The sequence below is a fragment of the Platalea leucorodia genome (genome assembly GCF_965183815.1).
Source record: "Platalea leucorodia genome assembly, chromosome: 7".
Classification (NCBI taxonomy): Eukaryota; Metazoa; Chordata; class Aves; order Pelecaniformes; family Threskiornithidae; genus Platalea; species Platalea leucorodia.
Window position 1 is genome coordinate 7,793,204 of NC_138829.1, and position 17,913 is coordinate 7,811,116.

The 17,913-nt window shown below is 44.3% G+C and overlaps 1 protein-coding gene across 2 annotated transcripts; it reads left to right on the forward strand.

Annotated features, from left to right (window-relative positions):
• The first annotated feature begins 1,578 nt into the window (after positions 1 to 1,578).
• On the forward strand, positions 1,579 to 12,860 carry SNAPC1 (small nuclear RNA activating complex polypeptide 1). Of its 2 annotated transcripts, none has more exons than XM_082317268.1 (10): positions 1,579 to 1,723; positions 2,413 to 2,572; positions 3,795 to 3,935; positions 4,414 to 4,518; positions 5,551 to 5,709; positions 6,171 to 6,245; positions 6,924 to 6,986; positions 7,937 to 8,078; positions 10,506 to 10,589; positions 12,427 to 12,860. In XM_082317268.1, the coding sequence occupies exons 1-10, from the start codon at positions 1,596 to 1,598 to the stop codon at positions 12,459 to 12,461; spliced, it is 1,092 nt and encodes a 363-aa protein (XP_082173394.1). In that variant the 5' UTR covers positions 1,579 to 1,595; the 3' UTR covers positions 12,462 to 12,860. The 2 variants fall into 2 exon arrangements, with proteins under 2 accessions (XP_082173394.1, XP_082173395.1); XM_082317269.1 differs by having other exon boundaries at positions 12,430 to 12,860.
• The last annotated feature ends 5,053 nt before the right edge of the window (positions 12,861 to 17,913 follow it).

A 17,913-nucleotide genomic window follows, 5' to 3' on the forward strand; every position in this document is an offset into this window, starting at 1 on the left:
AGTGGAAGTGGCAATCAGCGGCATTTAAAGACAACGGCTGCTTAGCTGATGGCCATCCATTTCCTACGCATCTGTACAGGCAACTAAAGCTTGGATTCCAGCAACCTTTCGGGAAATATAAGAAATATGGAGAGATGCTTTTGTGCCTGAAGCATTGTGGAAGCTACCATCATCGTAGGAGCTGATGGCTTCGAGTGGCTACCTTTCAGGAGCGACCTTTAGATCAATGAGTTGATGCTAACGGTGGAGGACATCACAGTACCAGAGCCAGCAGAATTTAAAATTCATTCTGCGGTGCACGATTACTTAAGAAAGCGAAACGTGAATCGTTAACCCCATCACGGTGCGAAACTCCTGCAGGTTCACACATCCGAAAAGCACCGTCCCACGCCCGCCCGGGCTTCTTCCCCCCGCGAAGGCCCCCCGAGCGCAGGGCCGCCCCCGCAGGCCGGGCGGGCAGCCCCGCGGCACGGAGAAGCCTCCGGGCGCCGCTGCCGCCGCCCAGCCCCGCTCCCGCAGGACCGCAGCCGCCCGCAGCCCGGCTCCGGCCGAGCCCCGGCCGCGGGGGCGAGCCCGCCCGCCGGCAGCGGTCACGGCAACGGCACGCTGAACACCAGAGCCCCGTCCCTGGGAACGGCCGGGCTTCCCGGGGAAGACAGCACCAAAAACCGACTCCTCCGAAAAACCACCTTGCGACCGCCCCGAGCCGGTACCCGCGGCTCGCCCGCCTCCCCCGTACCACAGGTCCGTACTCACTCGGGCCGCGGCGGCTCTCCGGCGCCAGCGCTGCTCTCCCCAGCCGCCTCGGTCGCCGCTCGCCCCGACGTGCGCGGGGCAGCAGAGCCCCCTCCGCCCGGCTCCGCGCCGCCGGCGAGGCCGCGCCCACCCACCCTACGTGCGGCTCGGCAGCCGCGGCCCCCTCCCCGCCCGCCCCGCTCGCCCCGGCCGCCTACGTGTGGCCGTGCATGCGGGGAGCGGGCGGCCGCCGCCTGATCCCCTGCCCGCCCAGGCGGAAACAGCGCTTCCCCCCGCCGCCGCCGGGCCCCGTCCCCGCCGCCGGGAGGGGGGCAGAGCCCCGCCGGCCCCGGGCCCTGCGCGGGCACGCCTGGCCGGCGGCGTGGCGGCGCGTCACGTCCACACGGCCGCAGCCGCGGCGCTGCCGAGCCCCCCTTTGCCTCACGGGACCCCGCCGTTCCCGGCTCTGCCGGCCGGCCAGCTCGCCGGGGGAGCTCCTGCGGGGACAGGGGCGGGGAACGCCGAAGCCCCGCCGGTACCCGGGGCTGTGGTACGGCGGCCGCTCCTTCCCGCCCAAACGCCCTCCTCCCCCGGGCCCGGCCGAGGGGTGCGCTGGCCTCCGCGCCTGCGGGGCAGGAAGGACAGCCGCCCCCGGGGCGGGCGGGGCCAGCTCCCGTCAGCGCCGCGGCCTCGCCCGGTGCCGGGCCCGTGCCCGGGCAGGGCGGCCCCTCTCCCTCTCGGAGAAGCCCCCGCTGCGCCGGGCGGCGGCGGGGAGTGCGCATGGGCGGGGGAGCCGCGCAGGCGCCGCGGGGAGGCTGCGCATGCGGACGGGGCAGGGAGCGGAGCGGGGCGGCGGCGGGATGAACGCCGTGCCGGGGCTGCGGGCGGACTGCGAGGAGCTGTTGGGCGCCTTCCAGGAGGCCGACACCGTCCGGTTCGAGCGCTTCGCCGAGCTGTGGCGGCAGCGCCGCTTCCACACCATCTTCTAGTGAGTGAGGGGCCCCCGCCGGCCCACCCGCCCCCGGGCCGCCTCCCCAGCGGCCTGCCCGCTGCCGGCCGCCCTCGGCGGCACCGGCTCGCACGGCACCGGGTCCGACCGCCCTTCGGCGCCTCTGTGCGCCGTGCTCGGCGGCTGAGCCTCGCCTGCCTGGCCCCGGGGAATCAGCCCTCCCCCTGCCGAAGGCCACAGCTCCCCGCTGCTGAGCTCCCCCCTGGGGAGCGCGGGGGGGCTTGGGGGTGTTGGTGAGCCGTGTTTCCCTTCGGGCACAGCTTTTGGGCAAGGTTTGCCTGGCTGGTGTGTAGGTAAACGGTAATGAAGCATCCGTTCCTGTGCAATACTGAAAAACAGTTATTAGTTCAATTTATTTTGTACATTAGCGATGCATGTGGTTTGAACACTGATGCTTCAGGGAGTTTGATGCGATGCTCATGTTATGAGACTAAAACTATGACTGTAGGGTATTTAATTTTTCACTTCACATCTGATTTAATACAAGGAGTTACATGCAGTGTTGTGTGAGAGCATAAGATCTAGCCATCTTTGAAGACTTCTCACAACTTGAGCCCTATGGTAATATGTTTTAGACTACCTAAAACTTGTTTCTGCGTTATGGATTTTCTAAAGCCTGCGCTTTCATAGTTACTTGCTTTAACATGCTTCCTTTTTGTTTACTTCAGTGGTAGAATAAGAGCTTTGGAGAGGAATAAGCTCACAAAGAAGACTTTAGAGCTGGCACAGCAGTACTTCTTGCCCCCGTACGCTTTCCAGATCCGAGTTGGTGCTCTGTACCTTTTGTACGGGCTCTATAATACACAGCTTTGCCAGCCAAAACAAAAGGTAACTGTTCTTGAGGTTTTATTCTCAGGAGATACTAGAAGTAAGATATGTGATGTAACTGTCTACTTTGTCATCATAAATGGGTAGGGCATTTTCTCTCACTTAAAATATTGAGAACTAGACGGTCCCTTTGGAAATGGTAGCCTTTCAAACACCTTTGGGTTTGAGAACTTAACATGGTGGTGACTAAAATATTGTGTATGCCTCCTAAATTGTAGCTGTGATCTCAGAAATCTTGTTCGCCAGATAGGAAGCTCTTCTCTGTTCAAAAATGAAGAGGAGGAGCTTTCAAAAACAGAGGATGTGCTCATCAGGTCTGTGGAGAACTCCATTACAGCCCCAGTTATCCCTTAGAATTTCAACAGAATGAAGACTGGCTGAATTATTTCCAGTTCCTGTTAACTAGAAGTGGAATTCATAAATAGGTTGAAAGGGGGAATGCCTGAATGACGTGTCTCCTTGCTGCTTCTAGGACAGGAGACCAGTATATAAAAGAGTTGGAAACTCAGTGCAAGGAGAAGTGGTTTACTTGGAAACTGTGTGATGTGTGTTGTGTGCATATGCAGAATAGAGTCCAAATTCTTTAAATATGAAACTGAAGTTTAAATATTCTACAATGATGCCATTACATCTCATATCTTAACTTCAAAGAAGGCATTACCTTTTACGGAGATGAATGTAAGGAATTTTAAAACCGCTGCTGTATAGCAACTGTGAGAGAGTCCAGGAATTATCAGAGAAGCTAACTAGGTAGAGAGAAAATGAAGTGGGCAGAGTACATGGGAGAGGAAGGAAAGCAAGAAGATAGGGATACTTCTATGAGCATTTCACTGGCAGCAAATCATGGTACGAGTATTATTTCCTAATCACCTAGTGAGCGAGAGTCTCCTAAGCGTGTATTGTTTCAGGCATCTTGGAATGTGAGGAGTTAACTTTTTCAAATGTCAGATAGGGCTTGTGTTTCATGTCACTGTCAAAGAAAGCAAGTGCAGTGAGAATATTTAACACAGCAGTAGAATAAGCTTATCTGCGTAAAATTTTGATAGTAGTAACAAATGTCATAGTAGGATCCTTTCTGTAGTTCTGTGATCATGCGACATGTTATGCCCTAAACACCTAAGTGTCGTGCATAGCATAACATGATCTCAGTAGTCAGCTGAATTAATTTCTGTTTGTTCAGATATGCAGGTCGGTATGACACTATACAACTGTTTTGTTGCAGATCAGAATTGCACTTAAGGATTGGCCTGAAATCCAGAGATTTCAACAGGATCTGATAGACTCCCAGCATTATGATGCAGCATACATCTTTAGGACGCTGCGACTTGCCAGAGCATTCCATTTCACAGCAATGCCAAAGCTAGTGAGTTATTACATTAATGACTTACTATTTTTAATAAAATACCTTCAGCTTTCAGTGGTTGACAGTTCAACAGCACTCGTGTTTAGTTTGGCTTTGACGCCGTGTTGAAATGTAGTATGTCTTCCTTTATGTCGCTAGGTATGTGACGTAAAGCTTAGAGGATGTTTGAATGTAGCATGCTTCTCACCTGAAAATATTTTTTTCAGTATCTAATGTTCTTATTAGATTCAAGATGTCTTATCATTTGTGGAAGTGTCAAAACTCTTGAGTCTGGACGCTGGATTAAATTCTTGATTAGGGAATAATTTTTGAAACGTGCTGACTGAGCACTTGACAGTAAAGCTGCGTGCTGTTGTTGACGAGGTGGTTTTATGCCTTTCAGCATCTCTTGGTGATTGGATATGCAGTAAGAATTTTCAAGAGGAAGTGCCATTTTAAGTTTGCTGTTTCAGTTACAAAGCTTTGTCTCTTGCTTTAGCTAAACTACAGAACTAAGAAGAAGATGCAGGAAAACGAATTTAAAGAGGAATTTAAGGACCCAACTAACAGAGTAAACAGCCTCATCACTAATGATGTATTGGAGGTACAGGAACTTTTAAACTACAGATTAATCACTGGCAGTTTTCTTTGTTTTGTTTTGTTCTTCTTCTTCTGTTGTCCAAGAGCTGTAACTTCTCTAATTAGCACAGTCTTGTCCTTTGTAAGTCTTCTTGTGGAAGGCAGACTAGGGTAATAGTCTGTGCCAGCAATTTTACTGAACGCGCAGAAACACAGCATTTATTTTGGAAGAACTGTGGTACCTTTTTCAATACTGAAATGTGCTCTAATGTTTTGTGGTTTTGCCTCAGTAAGGTGTAAAAGGGGAAGGGTATAAATGGTCAGCTGTCACTTAGGCAGAGAAAAATGGAAAATGGCGGGTGGGGGGAAGCATGTTTGTTTTGATACATCTGCAGGTTGCAGCTGGAGGCTTGATACTTGCAGTAATATAAACTTACTCATCTGCAAGTTTGTAGCCTCCTCTAGCCTTTAGTTCTCCTTTTAAAACTAGGTTTTGTTTAATATATAATACATTTTATAAAAAATGGCGTAGTTCAAGCCAAGTATAGGTTCTTATATTGCTCATTATGACTCAGTAGTAGATCTTTGTTTACAGGTTTTTCCAGTTGCTACTAGCAAATACGTATCATCAGTAAGGTTGACTGCCGTGGTACAAAAATCAGTAATCTGTGAACAGACAGGGTGAGAAGACCTTCCTCAAAGGGAGGAATTAAAATCCTTCCTCCAAAGAGATGAAAATAGACGACCATATCAGAATGAAACCTCTGTGAACACTGATCCTGAGTATCACTGAGACTTCCTTCTTAGTTTAAATAATGAAAGATACTCTTTCTTCTTTTTCTTATTTGATGGACTGATGGGACAGTGCTAGGTAGCAGCATTGCTAGACTCCCTAAAACTGCACTGGTACAAACAGAATCCGATTGTAACACTCCTGTTAGTTCAGTGGTCTCCTTAGAATGGTTTGTATAACCCTGGTTTTGTTCATTGAGGACTAATATTGCTTTACTGCTGGAATCTTTTTTTTTCCTGAAAAAGAGTCTCTCTTTTATTTTAGGAACTGATGAATATTCATGACCACTATCAGAAAATGAAGTGTGTCATTTCAGCTGACAAATCTCAGCCAGACAAGGCCCTGAGCTTGATAAAAGATGAATTTGTAGTTACTCTTAAAGACATAACCTTGGAACATCAGGAATGGCAGCAGAACAGAATGGTAGGTAATATCAACCATTGTGATGTGGCAACTTAACAGATTGTGTGAATATGTAAAAAACAACTGTCTTAGTGTAATTACCTCTGTGCAGACTTCGTAAATCTCAGACTTAAGTCAAAGGAACTGTAACACTGAAGACATGGAATGAGTAAAACCCTAGGCAGAGTTATGGTATGGGGAGAAGGACATGGACTTGTATGTGGTGCTGCCTCTATGATACCATAAATAATTGCTGAGACGTAGGCCCTGGAGGATGTGACCTATGGGCAGTATTAGAATGACCGTATGAAATACCTCTGTAATGCTTATTCTTGGATCAAGGAAAGACCATAATGTAAAATCAATGAAGAAAATGGGTGTATTCTTGTTTTGTTTTTCACAATTCTTGGATTTTAGCTGCCTTGTATATGACAGATGTTTTAAAAAGTTATTTTGTTTTTTTGTTGTTTTTTTTTCCCCAGAAATTATTCCTAAATGCTAAAGAAACTGATGAAATACCAAACGAAAAGGAAGAAGGAACTTTTATAGAATCAGAGGTAAGAAAAATGAACTAGTTTGCTATGTTGCACAGGCCAAATCCATTAGTTTCTTGACTTCAGATCACAGGCTAAGCAGTGTATGTCAAGGCTTGATAGTGTCAAAGTAAGTTCCAGGAATAGCTAGTGGGGCTGATCGGGTTGGGTTTTTTGTTTGGTTTGGTTTTCTTTTTAAATCACATTATTTTCTGTTAAGCTGTGAGCATTCGCTGCTGTGATAGCTCTTGGATGCTCGTCATAAAAAGTCTGTTTCAGGTAAGGAGGGGAAAGAGCTGTATCTTCTTGGCCAAACTCCTTTATGGTTCCCTTTAGAGTTTCAACTAAATGCAATATCCATTTTTTGTGCTACAAAATTATCTCACGTTGTACTTACCTGCTTATTTCAGCTTTGAATTTGAGTAAGATGTGAAGTTTCAAATTCGATTTTCTCCTCCTGGGCTTTGTAACAGTGAAGGCAACCAAAATTATGGTCTGCCTTTTTAATGAAATTTGAACTTTTTTTTTTTTCTTTAAGTAACAGTTTGGCGTCATTTCAATTATATAGAACTAATTGTAATTATGGAACTACAGCTGTAGTGAGATACTGTTCAAGTGATTGTCCGATGCGATTTTTCATTTCAATACTGCTGTAGCAGAATATGAAAACTTTTTCTGACTGATCTCTATGTTTCTTTGCAGGGTTCTGAAAGAGCAAATGCATTGGCTAGAATCAAATACAAGTCTTACTCTGCAGTTGTTGAGGTAGGTATAAAATTTGATCATAGGGATGTATTTATTTTTAAAGAACAGTTTTTAGTACCAGTTTAATGTAAATGCTGGGTCAGAAAGGAATGAGTTAAAATTGCGCTCTGTAGTTCAACCTTTGAGTGTTCTGGTTTGCATAACACGTTGGGGTAACTCGAAGCTCTTATTATTCTTGTTAGATTTATGCAAGCAGTGCAGATATGGTCTATGCTTGGGGGATTTTAATTTACAAGGTATCTTTTAAGGTCTACGCTTTGTTTAAGTAGATGGAATTTTAAGTAGATGGAGTAAAAATACTTGCAAGTTTAATTGCTCAAATTCCTTGAAACTTAGATATTGGAATCTCTGAGGATGCTTTCAAAAATGGAATTTGGGTGTTTAAAGTCAGTTGGAAGTTTTTGGAAACATTGTTTCAAGAACTGCTACTTTTAAAATAGTGTTGATAGGCCTTTTTTATAGTAGGCCTATGAGAAACATCACAACTTTCCTTGTTTATTAAAATCTCTTATTGAAAAATGCATTATTAAATGAAACAGAGCTCTGGAATGCACAACAGTCCAGACTTGTGAATATGCAGTGATACTGTTTTCTAGGCACCTAAGCAAAACATGACAGTAAGGAGGCTTTATGGTGCAGCAGTTTTTGGAAGTGTTCCTTTTGCTTGCACGCAGCAGTGTAGGTTGATGCCAACAGAGAATGGTTTGAAAATAAATGAATGTTTCATTACCTGAATTTTAAGTGATACACCCGTTAAATCATAGAAGGGCGTTGTCCTGTTAAAACTGAAGAACAGTAACTAGTAGGAATCTTCCTTCCCTTCTCCACCCTGATGTGGAAGTTGATGCTTTGGTCCTTGCTGACTTGTGAAGTACTGGGTGACACACAGTAATATTTGGTTGTATAAGTTTAGCTTTTTTGTATCATTCCTATGTCTGTTTGGGTTCTAGGCTTCCAAATCCAGACGACATCGTCAAGTAAAATTAGAATCTTCTGAATCAGGATCGAATTATGGGAAATCTCCAAGCCGAAGTAAAAAAAACAGTAGGAGACCACAGCCAGGAAGGAGGATAGATTCTTTGGAAACCAAAGGTATTTGTCCATTGCATTCATGAACCTGGAGAGACTGCAAAAGTTTATCCATTGCTTTGCTAGATGAGGCAGCTGAGTTAAATTTTACTGTTGTTCAGTGGAGGTAGAAGATTAAAGAAATGTTTTGTGATACCCCTATCGTAATTGAACCTTTCTGTCTGATTCCCACACTCTGGTCAGGTAGCAAGGCAACATGAGCGCACGCAGTTTATTGTTAATCTGGTCTCGTATATAGTCCTGCTGCTTTTTCTCTGGAAAGGCATGACCTTGGAAAAGCGTGTCCTGTGTGGCAGTGTCTTAATTTTTCCTATTGCCATATAACAAACATACTAGGGATTGATATGTGGCTATTTCTTCTTCTGACAGATGGCTTCTACTTTTGAAGCTATCTTTTTGATGAAAATCAGCCTATCTGATAATTTGGGTAGTTCATACTATCTTCATGAAATCCAAAGTAAACCTTGCCTTTTTCTGTTCTGTTCCTGAGCATTTGAAGGAATATCCTTTAATATTTCTGAAGAGAAAATGATGTCTTAACAATGATGATTGCTTTGTAAGACTAGTACCTGCACTATCACATCAGTCATTCTCCTTCCGTCTGATACACGTTTTTTATTTTGTTCTTTTGTTACTGAAATTTTTAGTACTTCCATGTGAATTAAAATCTTTTGTCAACAACTGATGTAGTTTCAAAACTCTTACCAAATTGTTTCCTTAATCTCAATATTGCAATTATTACATTATAACAGTTCTAGATTTGTTTAGTTTATAGCTAGACTTAACTTTTCTTGACAGGAGGGTTTTTTATATACCTGTGGTTTGCTTTTTGTGGTTCTGTTCCATAATTCTATTTTATTTCTCCTGAGTATTATAATTTTGGTAAAAATGAAAACAATTTTAAGGAGCAAACTTTTTAAAAACAGGTACAGAGTACTTATGTCCAGTCTTTGGGACCTTTTGTCGTACTTTGAAATGCACCCTGGAAGGGAATACTTTTAACTGCTTGTACTTGATATCATTCTGGTTTATCTATACTGATAAAAGAAGCATTGGGATGTCTCTGTTTGCTCAGTGAAGGCCCTTGCTTAATGTAGTCAGAAAAAGACTTCAAACTTTTAACAAGAAATATTATGGAATATTAAATCTTCCCTTGAATGCTGTGGAGAGGATAGAATTTTGTGGGTGACAAGAATGGCTGCCTGCAGAGCGAAAATGCCTATAGAGAGAGTAAGTACGAACAGAATATAACGCAGTAAGAGAGGATATGCTGAATGTTTTTAAAAGTAAGAAAATTGGACTGGGAACCGCTTTTTGCCTCAGACCAGAATTTTTTTTTCAAAAAAATAGACTTACCTGATCCAAAGCTGCTAAGTTAATCTTTTTCATTTCTTTTATTTGTGAAGTTTGTTGAAAGTATGATGCTGAGACCAAGAACTTAAGGGATTAGCCATTTATATGGATTCTTGTTGTATGGTGTCATCATGTATGTTAATATATTCTGAAAGAGATCAAGTCTCAGACCTTGAGGACTGACTCATTTTGATGTGAGATAAGTTTAAGACCTGGTGTGATGGTACTTTGTTAGATCAAAAGAGGAGGTGAGGAAGGAGAGGGAGATCAGCTGTCTATTTCAGGTCTCTGTTGGAGAGATCCTATCTGGTGTTGCTGATCTTCGGCATATCTGAACTGACCAGTGATTGATTTAGTCAGCTATTTTACTGTCATAGCATTCATGTCATCTGGATTGATGCAGTTTTACTTTCTAGGTATTTGCACATGCCTGCTTGTGCATATTTTTTTTTTTTTGTCTTCCAAGACTTCCTTTAGATTTCTTTGTCTCCCAGTTCTGAAAACATGGGAAATTACTTCTCTGAAGGAAATTGTCTTTCTGATATCCAACTTTTAAACTGATAGAAGTTGCTCTGCCATTTAAGTTTTTCATTTACTTATTTATTAAAGGTTAAATGAAACTGAACAGCAAAATAGTTTTGAATGAACTTTATTTTGAAGGCAGGGATTTCATTTCAAAGTTCCAAACTCTGTTTTCTGACTGACTTAGCTTCTGCTAGGAAGAAAGTTGCTGAGAAAATTCCACCATCTTCAGAGGTGGCCATTAGGTAATGTTGCCTTTGCTTCACCTTAAAACAGTAGATGAAGTGTTGGAGAGGAATAAGGGCATTTGGAATTTTCTCTGGACTGAGTTGGTGATCAGTATGCTTTAAACTTGTAGTGTTAATTACTTGTTATTGAAGGTTTCTTTAGTGAGCCATATGAAGGTACTGTGAAACGCAGGTGTTTCTCCACAGCCTTTGACTAGAAAGTTAAGAGAACAGCAAGTGAATGATCTTTTAACTGCTGGCCCTGAGATGCAGAAGCAAAAAAAAAAAAAGCTGACAGTTTTTCCTAAAAAAAAAAATCTATCTGCAGGTGAAACGCAAGTGGCAAAGGAAACTGTTACTCGGCATATTGGGATGCCTATAATCACAGAAGAAGATAACTCGGATGAAGAAGGTACAGTGATTGAAATTCTAACAAACCGGTGACTTGTTTTTCTGCTGTGCTGTATTTTTCTGATACTAAAGCTGATAATTTTGGACCATGTGTTGCTGCCTTGCAAAAGCTAGGTCAGTTTTTAGCCTGTAAATTGTTGCGTGAAAATTGAAGCTTTGCTCTGTGACTTCGTTACAAGCACATATGTGGTGGCAAAATCCTGTGAGTCATGTTTTTTCTAGATAGATTTCATTATAGTGTTCAGAGTTAAAATTGGTCCAGTTTAAAGGAGACTTACTCTTCTGTAATACAAATCTGGCTTGGAGCGCTCCAGTGTATAGGGAAAAGTGATTTTTTCGGTCATTCTCCCACTTACTAGTAGCTCTGGGAACTTAGGTAACGTGTGCTCGAGGTCAGAATAGCCCTTGCTGCCTTCACCTTTGTGGAAGTGAGGGGACGTAGAAGTTTCCCCTATAGCCTTACTTTCAGCTGGGCAATGCTTCAAGGATTAAGTTCCAGTATATATGTACAGTAATAGTGTCCTCTGCTATATTAGAAGTTGTCTGACATAGTTGGGGTAGGATTCTGGGAACTGCAGCAGAAGAGTGGATGACTTTGCTATCGCTCACGTTACTCGAAATAATGTATTTTTTATTTGGAACCAATGGTAAAGGAGGTTTCTTAAAGCTGGTGGTGGAGTTACTCTATGGAAGCATCAAATGCGTAGAGTACAAATTGAGATGTTAGATGATCTTGAACTGGTCTGCAACTCAGAAGCTTCAGGGTCTGTTCTCGGTATTGCTTGTGGAGAATACAAGCACCATGGAACAGACACTCTACAGAGAAAATTACATCCTCTTTATCTTGAGGTACTGCTTTGCTGCCATGTCTCAAACGCGGGCAGCGTTCCTGGGAGAGGAGCTGGCCAGCTAAAGGCGTGATTTCCACTGACAGTTATAGCTCGTCTAAGACTGATGGGTCTTGCTTACGTAGTGGAAGGCAGACTTGATAGACCAGAGGTACTGGTTCTTAACCTGAAAGAGTAGGATTTAATTAGGTTGCTGAAAGGGGCAGCGAAGGGTTAAGTACAACTTCTGGAAAGCTTTAATGACATAGATGAGTGTGAGGAGTATATCTTTCAGAGTTAATTTACTATCCAAAATTGTATGTAATAGAAGAGTATTTCATACAAGGGAGCGTAATACCTATTAAAATACATTTGTAGTGAGGTAGCACATTTATATTTGCTCTTTTTAAAAGCAAACAAACATCTTGTAGTACTGAAATGAGATTGCATTCTCCAATCACCTTAGTTGTAGACAATGTGAATTCATTCCATTTTAAATGGTCAGACCGAAGGCACAATGGTGCGTTTAATATTGTACTTCATTTACTTACTTTTCCTTCAAGTTATTGTGGACACAAAGTTTCTTTCTCAATCAGGAACATTCGCCATTTCTCAGAATTTGCCAGCAAATTCTGAAGCGTTAAAAATATCCATAAGCAATCTCTTCAGGTATTTTGAGCTTGATTTTGTGAGTCTTCCATTTGTCAAATTCACAATGAAATCTTAAAGGTGTTCATGAGGAGCAGAAAGCTCTCAAGATTGAGTAAGTGTTGAAGCACAGTATTTTGTTCATCAATGGAATTTTAATTGATATTTTGAATGATAGTGTGCTGTAGAATCTAGAAAGATTTTTTTCATATTTAAAACCATGGGGAGAGGGATTGGGAGGGGATCTCAAGAGCTCATCTAATTCATTTCCTTTGCTGGGCAGAATTAATTCTACTTTAATCATTCCCATGAGGGAAGATAGATTGAAAAGCTTGTCAGAAAAATCTCTTTATTTCCTTTCAGAAGTATCTCTCCCCAAGAGGAAAAGAAGATGTTAGAGGATCCAGTTGGAGAGGCACTAATGTTAATTTTAATGACAAAATGTAAATGTCAGAAGTAACACGAAGTGCTTGTTTTGGATGCCTTTGAACATACAACAAGAAGTGTCTGGGACCAGAACTACAGGTGACACTGGAATACTGGTAGTGACTGGTATACCTTAGCTGTCTCACGGTACAGCACCTGGGCCTTTATTCACCTGGTGAATGCTTCTTGTGGGAGACAAAGTTGCTGTGCCCTGTTTGAGATGGGAAGAGAAGATGGTTGCTTGTTGGATTTAGTTTGTACAATGTGAGATATCGCTTGGAACTCATGTTGATCTGCAACGATGTTGTTAGCTGAGACTGTTAAAAGAACAGCTCCCAAAACATTTGCCTGTATGAGACGTTTGGAATCATTTATCTCTGAACATAGAATTAAGGTTACTGACTGTTTAAAATTAGTATAATAAATTATTTTTCACAGTTTACTTGCTTCGTTTTCTAGTGTGCAATTTCAGCAATGTTTATCATGGTTTGATCCCACAGATGCGGGAAATGAACTTGGTGCTAAGCCTTTTATTGTAGTCTGTCTCCAGCAGATCTGGTATCGTTGGCTATTCGAATGAAGAAATAAAACGTGCATTTATTAATTCTGCAGATGACCTGAAGCTGTACAAGGACAGGACTAGAATTCAAAATGACCGTTATGAATTGGAGAGGTGATGTGGAAGAAGTGGGTGTGGAAATAAACGTGAAGCTCAGTACTGAGAACAGGTACAGAGTGGGGATATGATTGCTAGGCAACAGTACTGCAGAAAAAGCAAACAGACTGAGAATCTTAAGCTGGAGTATTTTCTGTAAACAATAACAAGCACTAGAGTTGGTGTCATCATTCAACCCTGTAAGGCTATAGCCTTAAATGCCCCCTTTTGACCATGACAATTCAAGAAGAATGTGGATAGTTACTCTCCTTGGTATTTTCTCCAGCTGATCATAGCTGTACTATCAAGAAAGGCGAAAGGAGATGAGATGTCCGCTCCTACAAGAAGAAATACAAAATAGAAATTTGAAAGATTGTGAATATAAAAGGGGCCTAAACTGAATGAATTAGTTTGGTAGTATGACTCTCTAAGGCCAAAGGAATTGAAGTGCCCTTACCTAGAAGGTGAAACACTAAGTGGAAATATAAATGATTTGAATATAAAATGGGCCTGTATTAAATGCATTCGTTGGTAAGAAGGAAGGGGCCTGAGTGACAAACAGGTCGGACACTGGAAAAACTAATAAGCACCGGTGTTGCACTCAAAACCTTGTTAATGGGAAAAGAGAAACACTATAATAAAGCCAAAACCTTACTGTGTAGTAAACCGACCAATTGAATATTCTGTTACCAGCATAAACTCATTCTGCCTCTATGCATTTCTGCTCCTAATTTTTGATAAGCAGACACAAGAGACAAAGAGACCTCTTAAGGTCTCTTAAGTTTAACCAGACTTTTTTGGTCAAAGTTGTCTGCTCATCTTAATGCAGTTAGGATCCTGTTGGTAGTACTGCATTTGTCAGTTTTGTCAGTTCCAGCTGCTGCTTTGAGTGTGGGCTGATGGAGCAGCTTTCTGGTATCCTCACATGCAGGGGATGGATAGCAGTGTAGGTGTAATAGGGTAGGAATTTGTAGATGAGGTACATTGAGTACTCGAATCTCTTGGGAAACCCCTGGATGGCTAAGAAAGATATACATGGAGAGGGAGAGTTCTTTCTAGCAGATATTGGGAATACAGCTTCAAATTCATCATTTCTTACGAGTTTCTTCACTTAGGAAGTTGCTTAAGGATGAACTTTGCTCTGCTGCTGTTTCTAGGCACCGAGGTTAAGCTAGGTCTTGCAGCTATGTGGCATTGGGTTCTTCTCTTGAAGGGAAACTTGGAAGAGATTTCTCTTTTTTTGTTTCCCTCTGGCTTGCAGGTATCTTTCGCAAGGAAGCTAAAGATCAAACACAGCTACAAAAGCTTATTTTTCACTTTCTTGACAGGCTGTTTTCAGCTAAATTACTATGATTCCGTATATATGGAATAAGTTTATTTTAACATATTTAAGGAATATGTTTAATACTGTTCCCTGCAGTGGCACTTTTTCATAACGTGACCATCTTGCTTGCCTCTCTTTGTGTCTTTGAACGATCCCAAGAGCCGAGTAGGAGAATTTTTCAGAATTTTCACTATTCAGTGACATGAGTCTTCCTGCACGCATGTCTGAAAATGATTTGCAAATCAACATTGGAAGCATGCAAAGACTTGACTGGGCACAAAGATGTGTGCATTCAACTAGCAATTATTTTAATATTTTAATTATGAAAACAAGTGTTCTTTAATTTTTTATAAAATTACATGGATGTAAAATGAAAGTTATGCTTAAGGATGAACTTAGAACTGCTGACTATATGCAGTGGTAAAGCAGTAAAAAAGCAGTAATCCTGAGAATTTAGAGGCAGCTGTAAGCAAAGTTTCATAATGCTGGTGTAATCTCTTAAATAAGAAAAAAATCCCTTGGTGCAGTCTGATGGGCAATTACAAGCTTTTAAAATCAGGAGAGGGACTTCCTAAAATGCTTCATTGAAGCAAACAGCTGTCATTAAAAAAAAAAACAAACCCAACCTCCCCCTGCCAACAACAGTAAATGTAGACTTCAAGAATATTGTTTTCTAGTATCTAACTCCTCTCCTGGTTACAGCTTCAGCTAATGCAGTCATCAAAGGCTGCAAGGAAACTTCATCTCTGTAACACCAGGCTAACCTCCAACTGGCCTGGTGGATAGGGGTGAGGCCACATGACAGCGTGTATCTGGATGTTGTAGTTTTCGTAAATAAATTAGAGAAATACGGTTCTGAAACTTCTCTAAGGTGGATATACAACTGACTGAAGAACTACATTCATACAATAGTAATCGCCATTTCTTTGGGAAAGCTAAACGATCCTCAGAGTGGAGGTCTGAACTCGTGCTATGCAGTGTTTACAAGTATAATGTGGGTGATGAAAAGCAGGATAAACTTAAAACACTTAGAGGTGACATCAGTTTAGAAACTGTTTAAGTGGAAGACATTTTCCAATATAATTTGTATTCTTATAATGGGAGAAATCCACATGGTCTAATTAATTAAAGGTAGGTGCAAAAGGCTACACTTGCAAGGATAGATTAATTGCAAATACCAGCTCGGGGATGCTTGTGTAAGCAGCTGTTCTCAATCTGGAGGTTTCTGCAGCCCTCAGACCGAAGGTGGATCAGCAATATGGGGGTGATGTGAAAAATTCCAAATGCCACGGATGGCAGTGGTGATCTGTGTCGTGTACAGTTTGGGGAGTGTGTAGACATCACCTCTAGAATAATTAATGCTAAAAAAAAAGGGCAACAAAAAGAAAACAGACTGCAGGAGAGTTTAGCCTGGAAAAGAAAGGGTTTGAGAGTGAATATAACAGTCTTCCTGGTAACGGTCTTTAATAAGCTTTGTAATATGTGTTTATGCAAATGGTGATTAATTGTTCTCCATGTTCACTGAGGTACAGCCATACAATTTGCAGCAACATGAATTTACTTAATAAGAGATTTTTGCAGTTAAGTAAACAGTTCGGCCCTATAACAAACAGCAGAATCACTTTTACTGTAGGAGTTCAAAACAGTGTTGGAAAAACGTTAGTCGTGGTTGTCTGAGGTAGACCTAATCCTGCTTTGGAGACAGAAGATGGACTAGAGGATACCTTGAGGTTTATTCTACTGTTACACTTACACATTTTACATAACAGGACACTATGCAGAGAATTTATAGTCTCTCATCACACATGCCTAGCAAGTTCTTCAAATGACAGAGATATTTTATCCCTCCTTTTCTGGAGTGTTTCATTTTGAAGCTCGTTCTCCTTCTGGAGTTGCCCGTTCACATTTTACAAACCTTGCTGTGTGGACCTGGCTTCCTCACCCCATTCTCATCTTTGTCCTCAGATCTGGGCACCAGATTAAGCCTGGTAGCTGAATCCTTCCCTCATCCATCTGTATGCAGCCCAGCACTTGGAAATGGGACTGCAGGAACTTCATTAGCTACGAGGGGCTGAGAAACGTGCTAAAACCCACTTGTTCCTAGGACTTAAGGGCTTGGGTCAGTCTTCTCAATGCTGCGCCATATTTTGGCTACAATAGAAACATATGCAAAGCAAAATGATCTTGCAACAGCTTGAGCTTTCTGCAACAGCCACCAAAATGCTTCCTCTTTAGTCATAGAAATGTAAACCTGGGTATGGAAAATAAAGAAGGACGTAAGGGCCAGCCATCAGCTATTAAAGGTTATGAGAGATGGGGAGTGACTTGTTTCTTTACAGGAGAGTTCTGTATGTGTGATGAAAAGTGCGGTAGCATTTAAATCTTAGGGACGGGCTCAGTGCAACCTGCTGTGGCTCCAGGTGTGTTCTGGACACAGGGCTGCGGGTCGATGAAGTCCATCTGAGCGAGGGTGGGGTTGGCTGTTGTATGAGGACTCGTGAAAAGAGGTGGCACGAAATTTTGGAAGACGGGGTGCAGCTGCTCACCCTCCCGAGCCGGATTTTTCTGCGGAATGTCGCGGGGTGCCGCCCGCGCTGTGCGCAGCCCCGCCGGGCGATGGGGCGCAGCCGGCCGAGCCGCTCACCCGCCCCGCGCCGCGCTCCTTGCACCCGCCGCGGCCCCGGGGGCGGGAGCGGGCGGCGCCGCTCCCTCCCGCGGCCCCGGGGGCTCCCCCCCACCTCCCTCCCGGCGCCGAGGCGGGCAGGCGCCGTGCGGGTCAGCGCGCCCCCTCCCCGCCGGGCTCCGCCGCCATCGGGCAGCCAGCGCGGGAGGCCGGGCCGCCGCCGCGGCCATGGCGACGGAGGGTGAGTGCGGGCGGCGCCCGGGGCGGGGGCGACCTCCCCGGGGAGGGGGCTCGGGCGGCTGCCGCCGGCCGCGCCCTTCCCTGGCCGGCGCCGAGGGCGAGGCGCTGTCCCTCAGCCGGCCCGGGCCGAGGGGAGCGGGGCGCCGAGGGCGAGCCGCGGGGCACGGGCACGGCGGGGTGAAACCGGGCCCCGCTCCGGCGGCGCTGCCCCGGGGACCGGCGGGGCCCCTCCGCAGCGGGGGCCGGGGCGGCGGGGCCCGGCTGGGCGGGAAAAGCGGGTGTGCGGGGCGTCCGCCGCCGCCTCCCGCGCCGTGAGGAGGCCCGGCTGCGCCGCCCGGGCCGGCGCCCCCTCCTCCCGCCGCCGGGGTCCCCAGGGGGTGTCGGTGGGGTGATGGTGGGGGCCGGGGCGCTCCCTGAGCCCTGCACACGGGAAGGGATGGGCAGGTGGGTGCACACGGACACGAATTTTAGGGAGAAAAAGGGACTAGGAAAGCCTGCTTTTAAGATGCTGATGAAGAACAGGTGTTCTTGTAATTATGGGAGACTTCTCTGTGTCTGAGAGACTCGGAGTTGTTGGGTTTT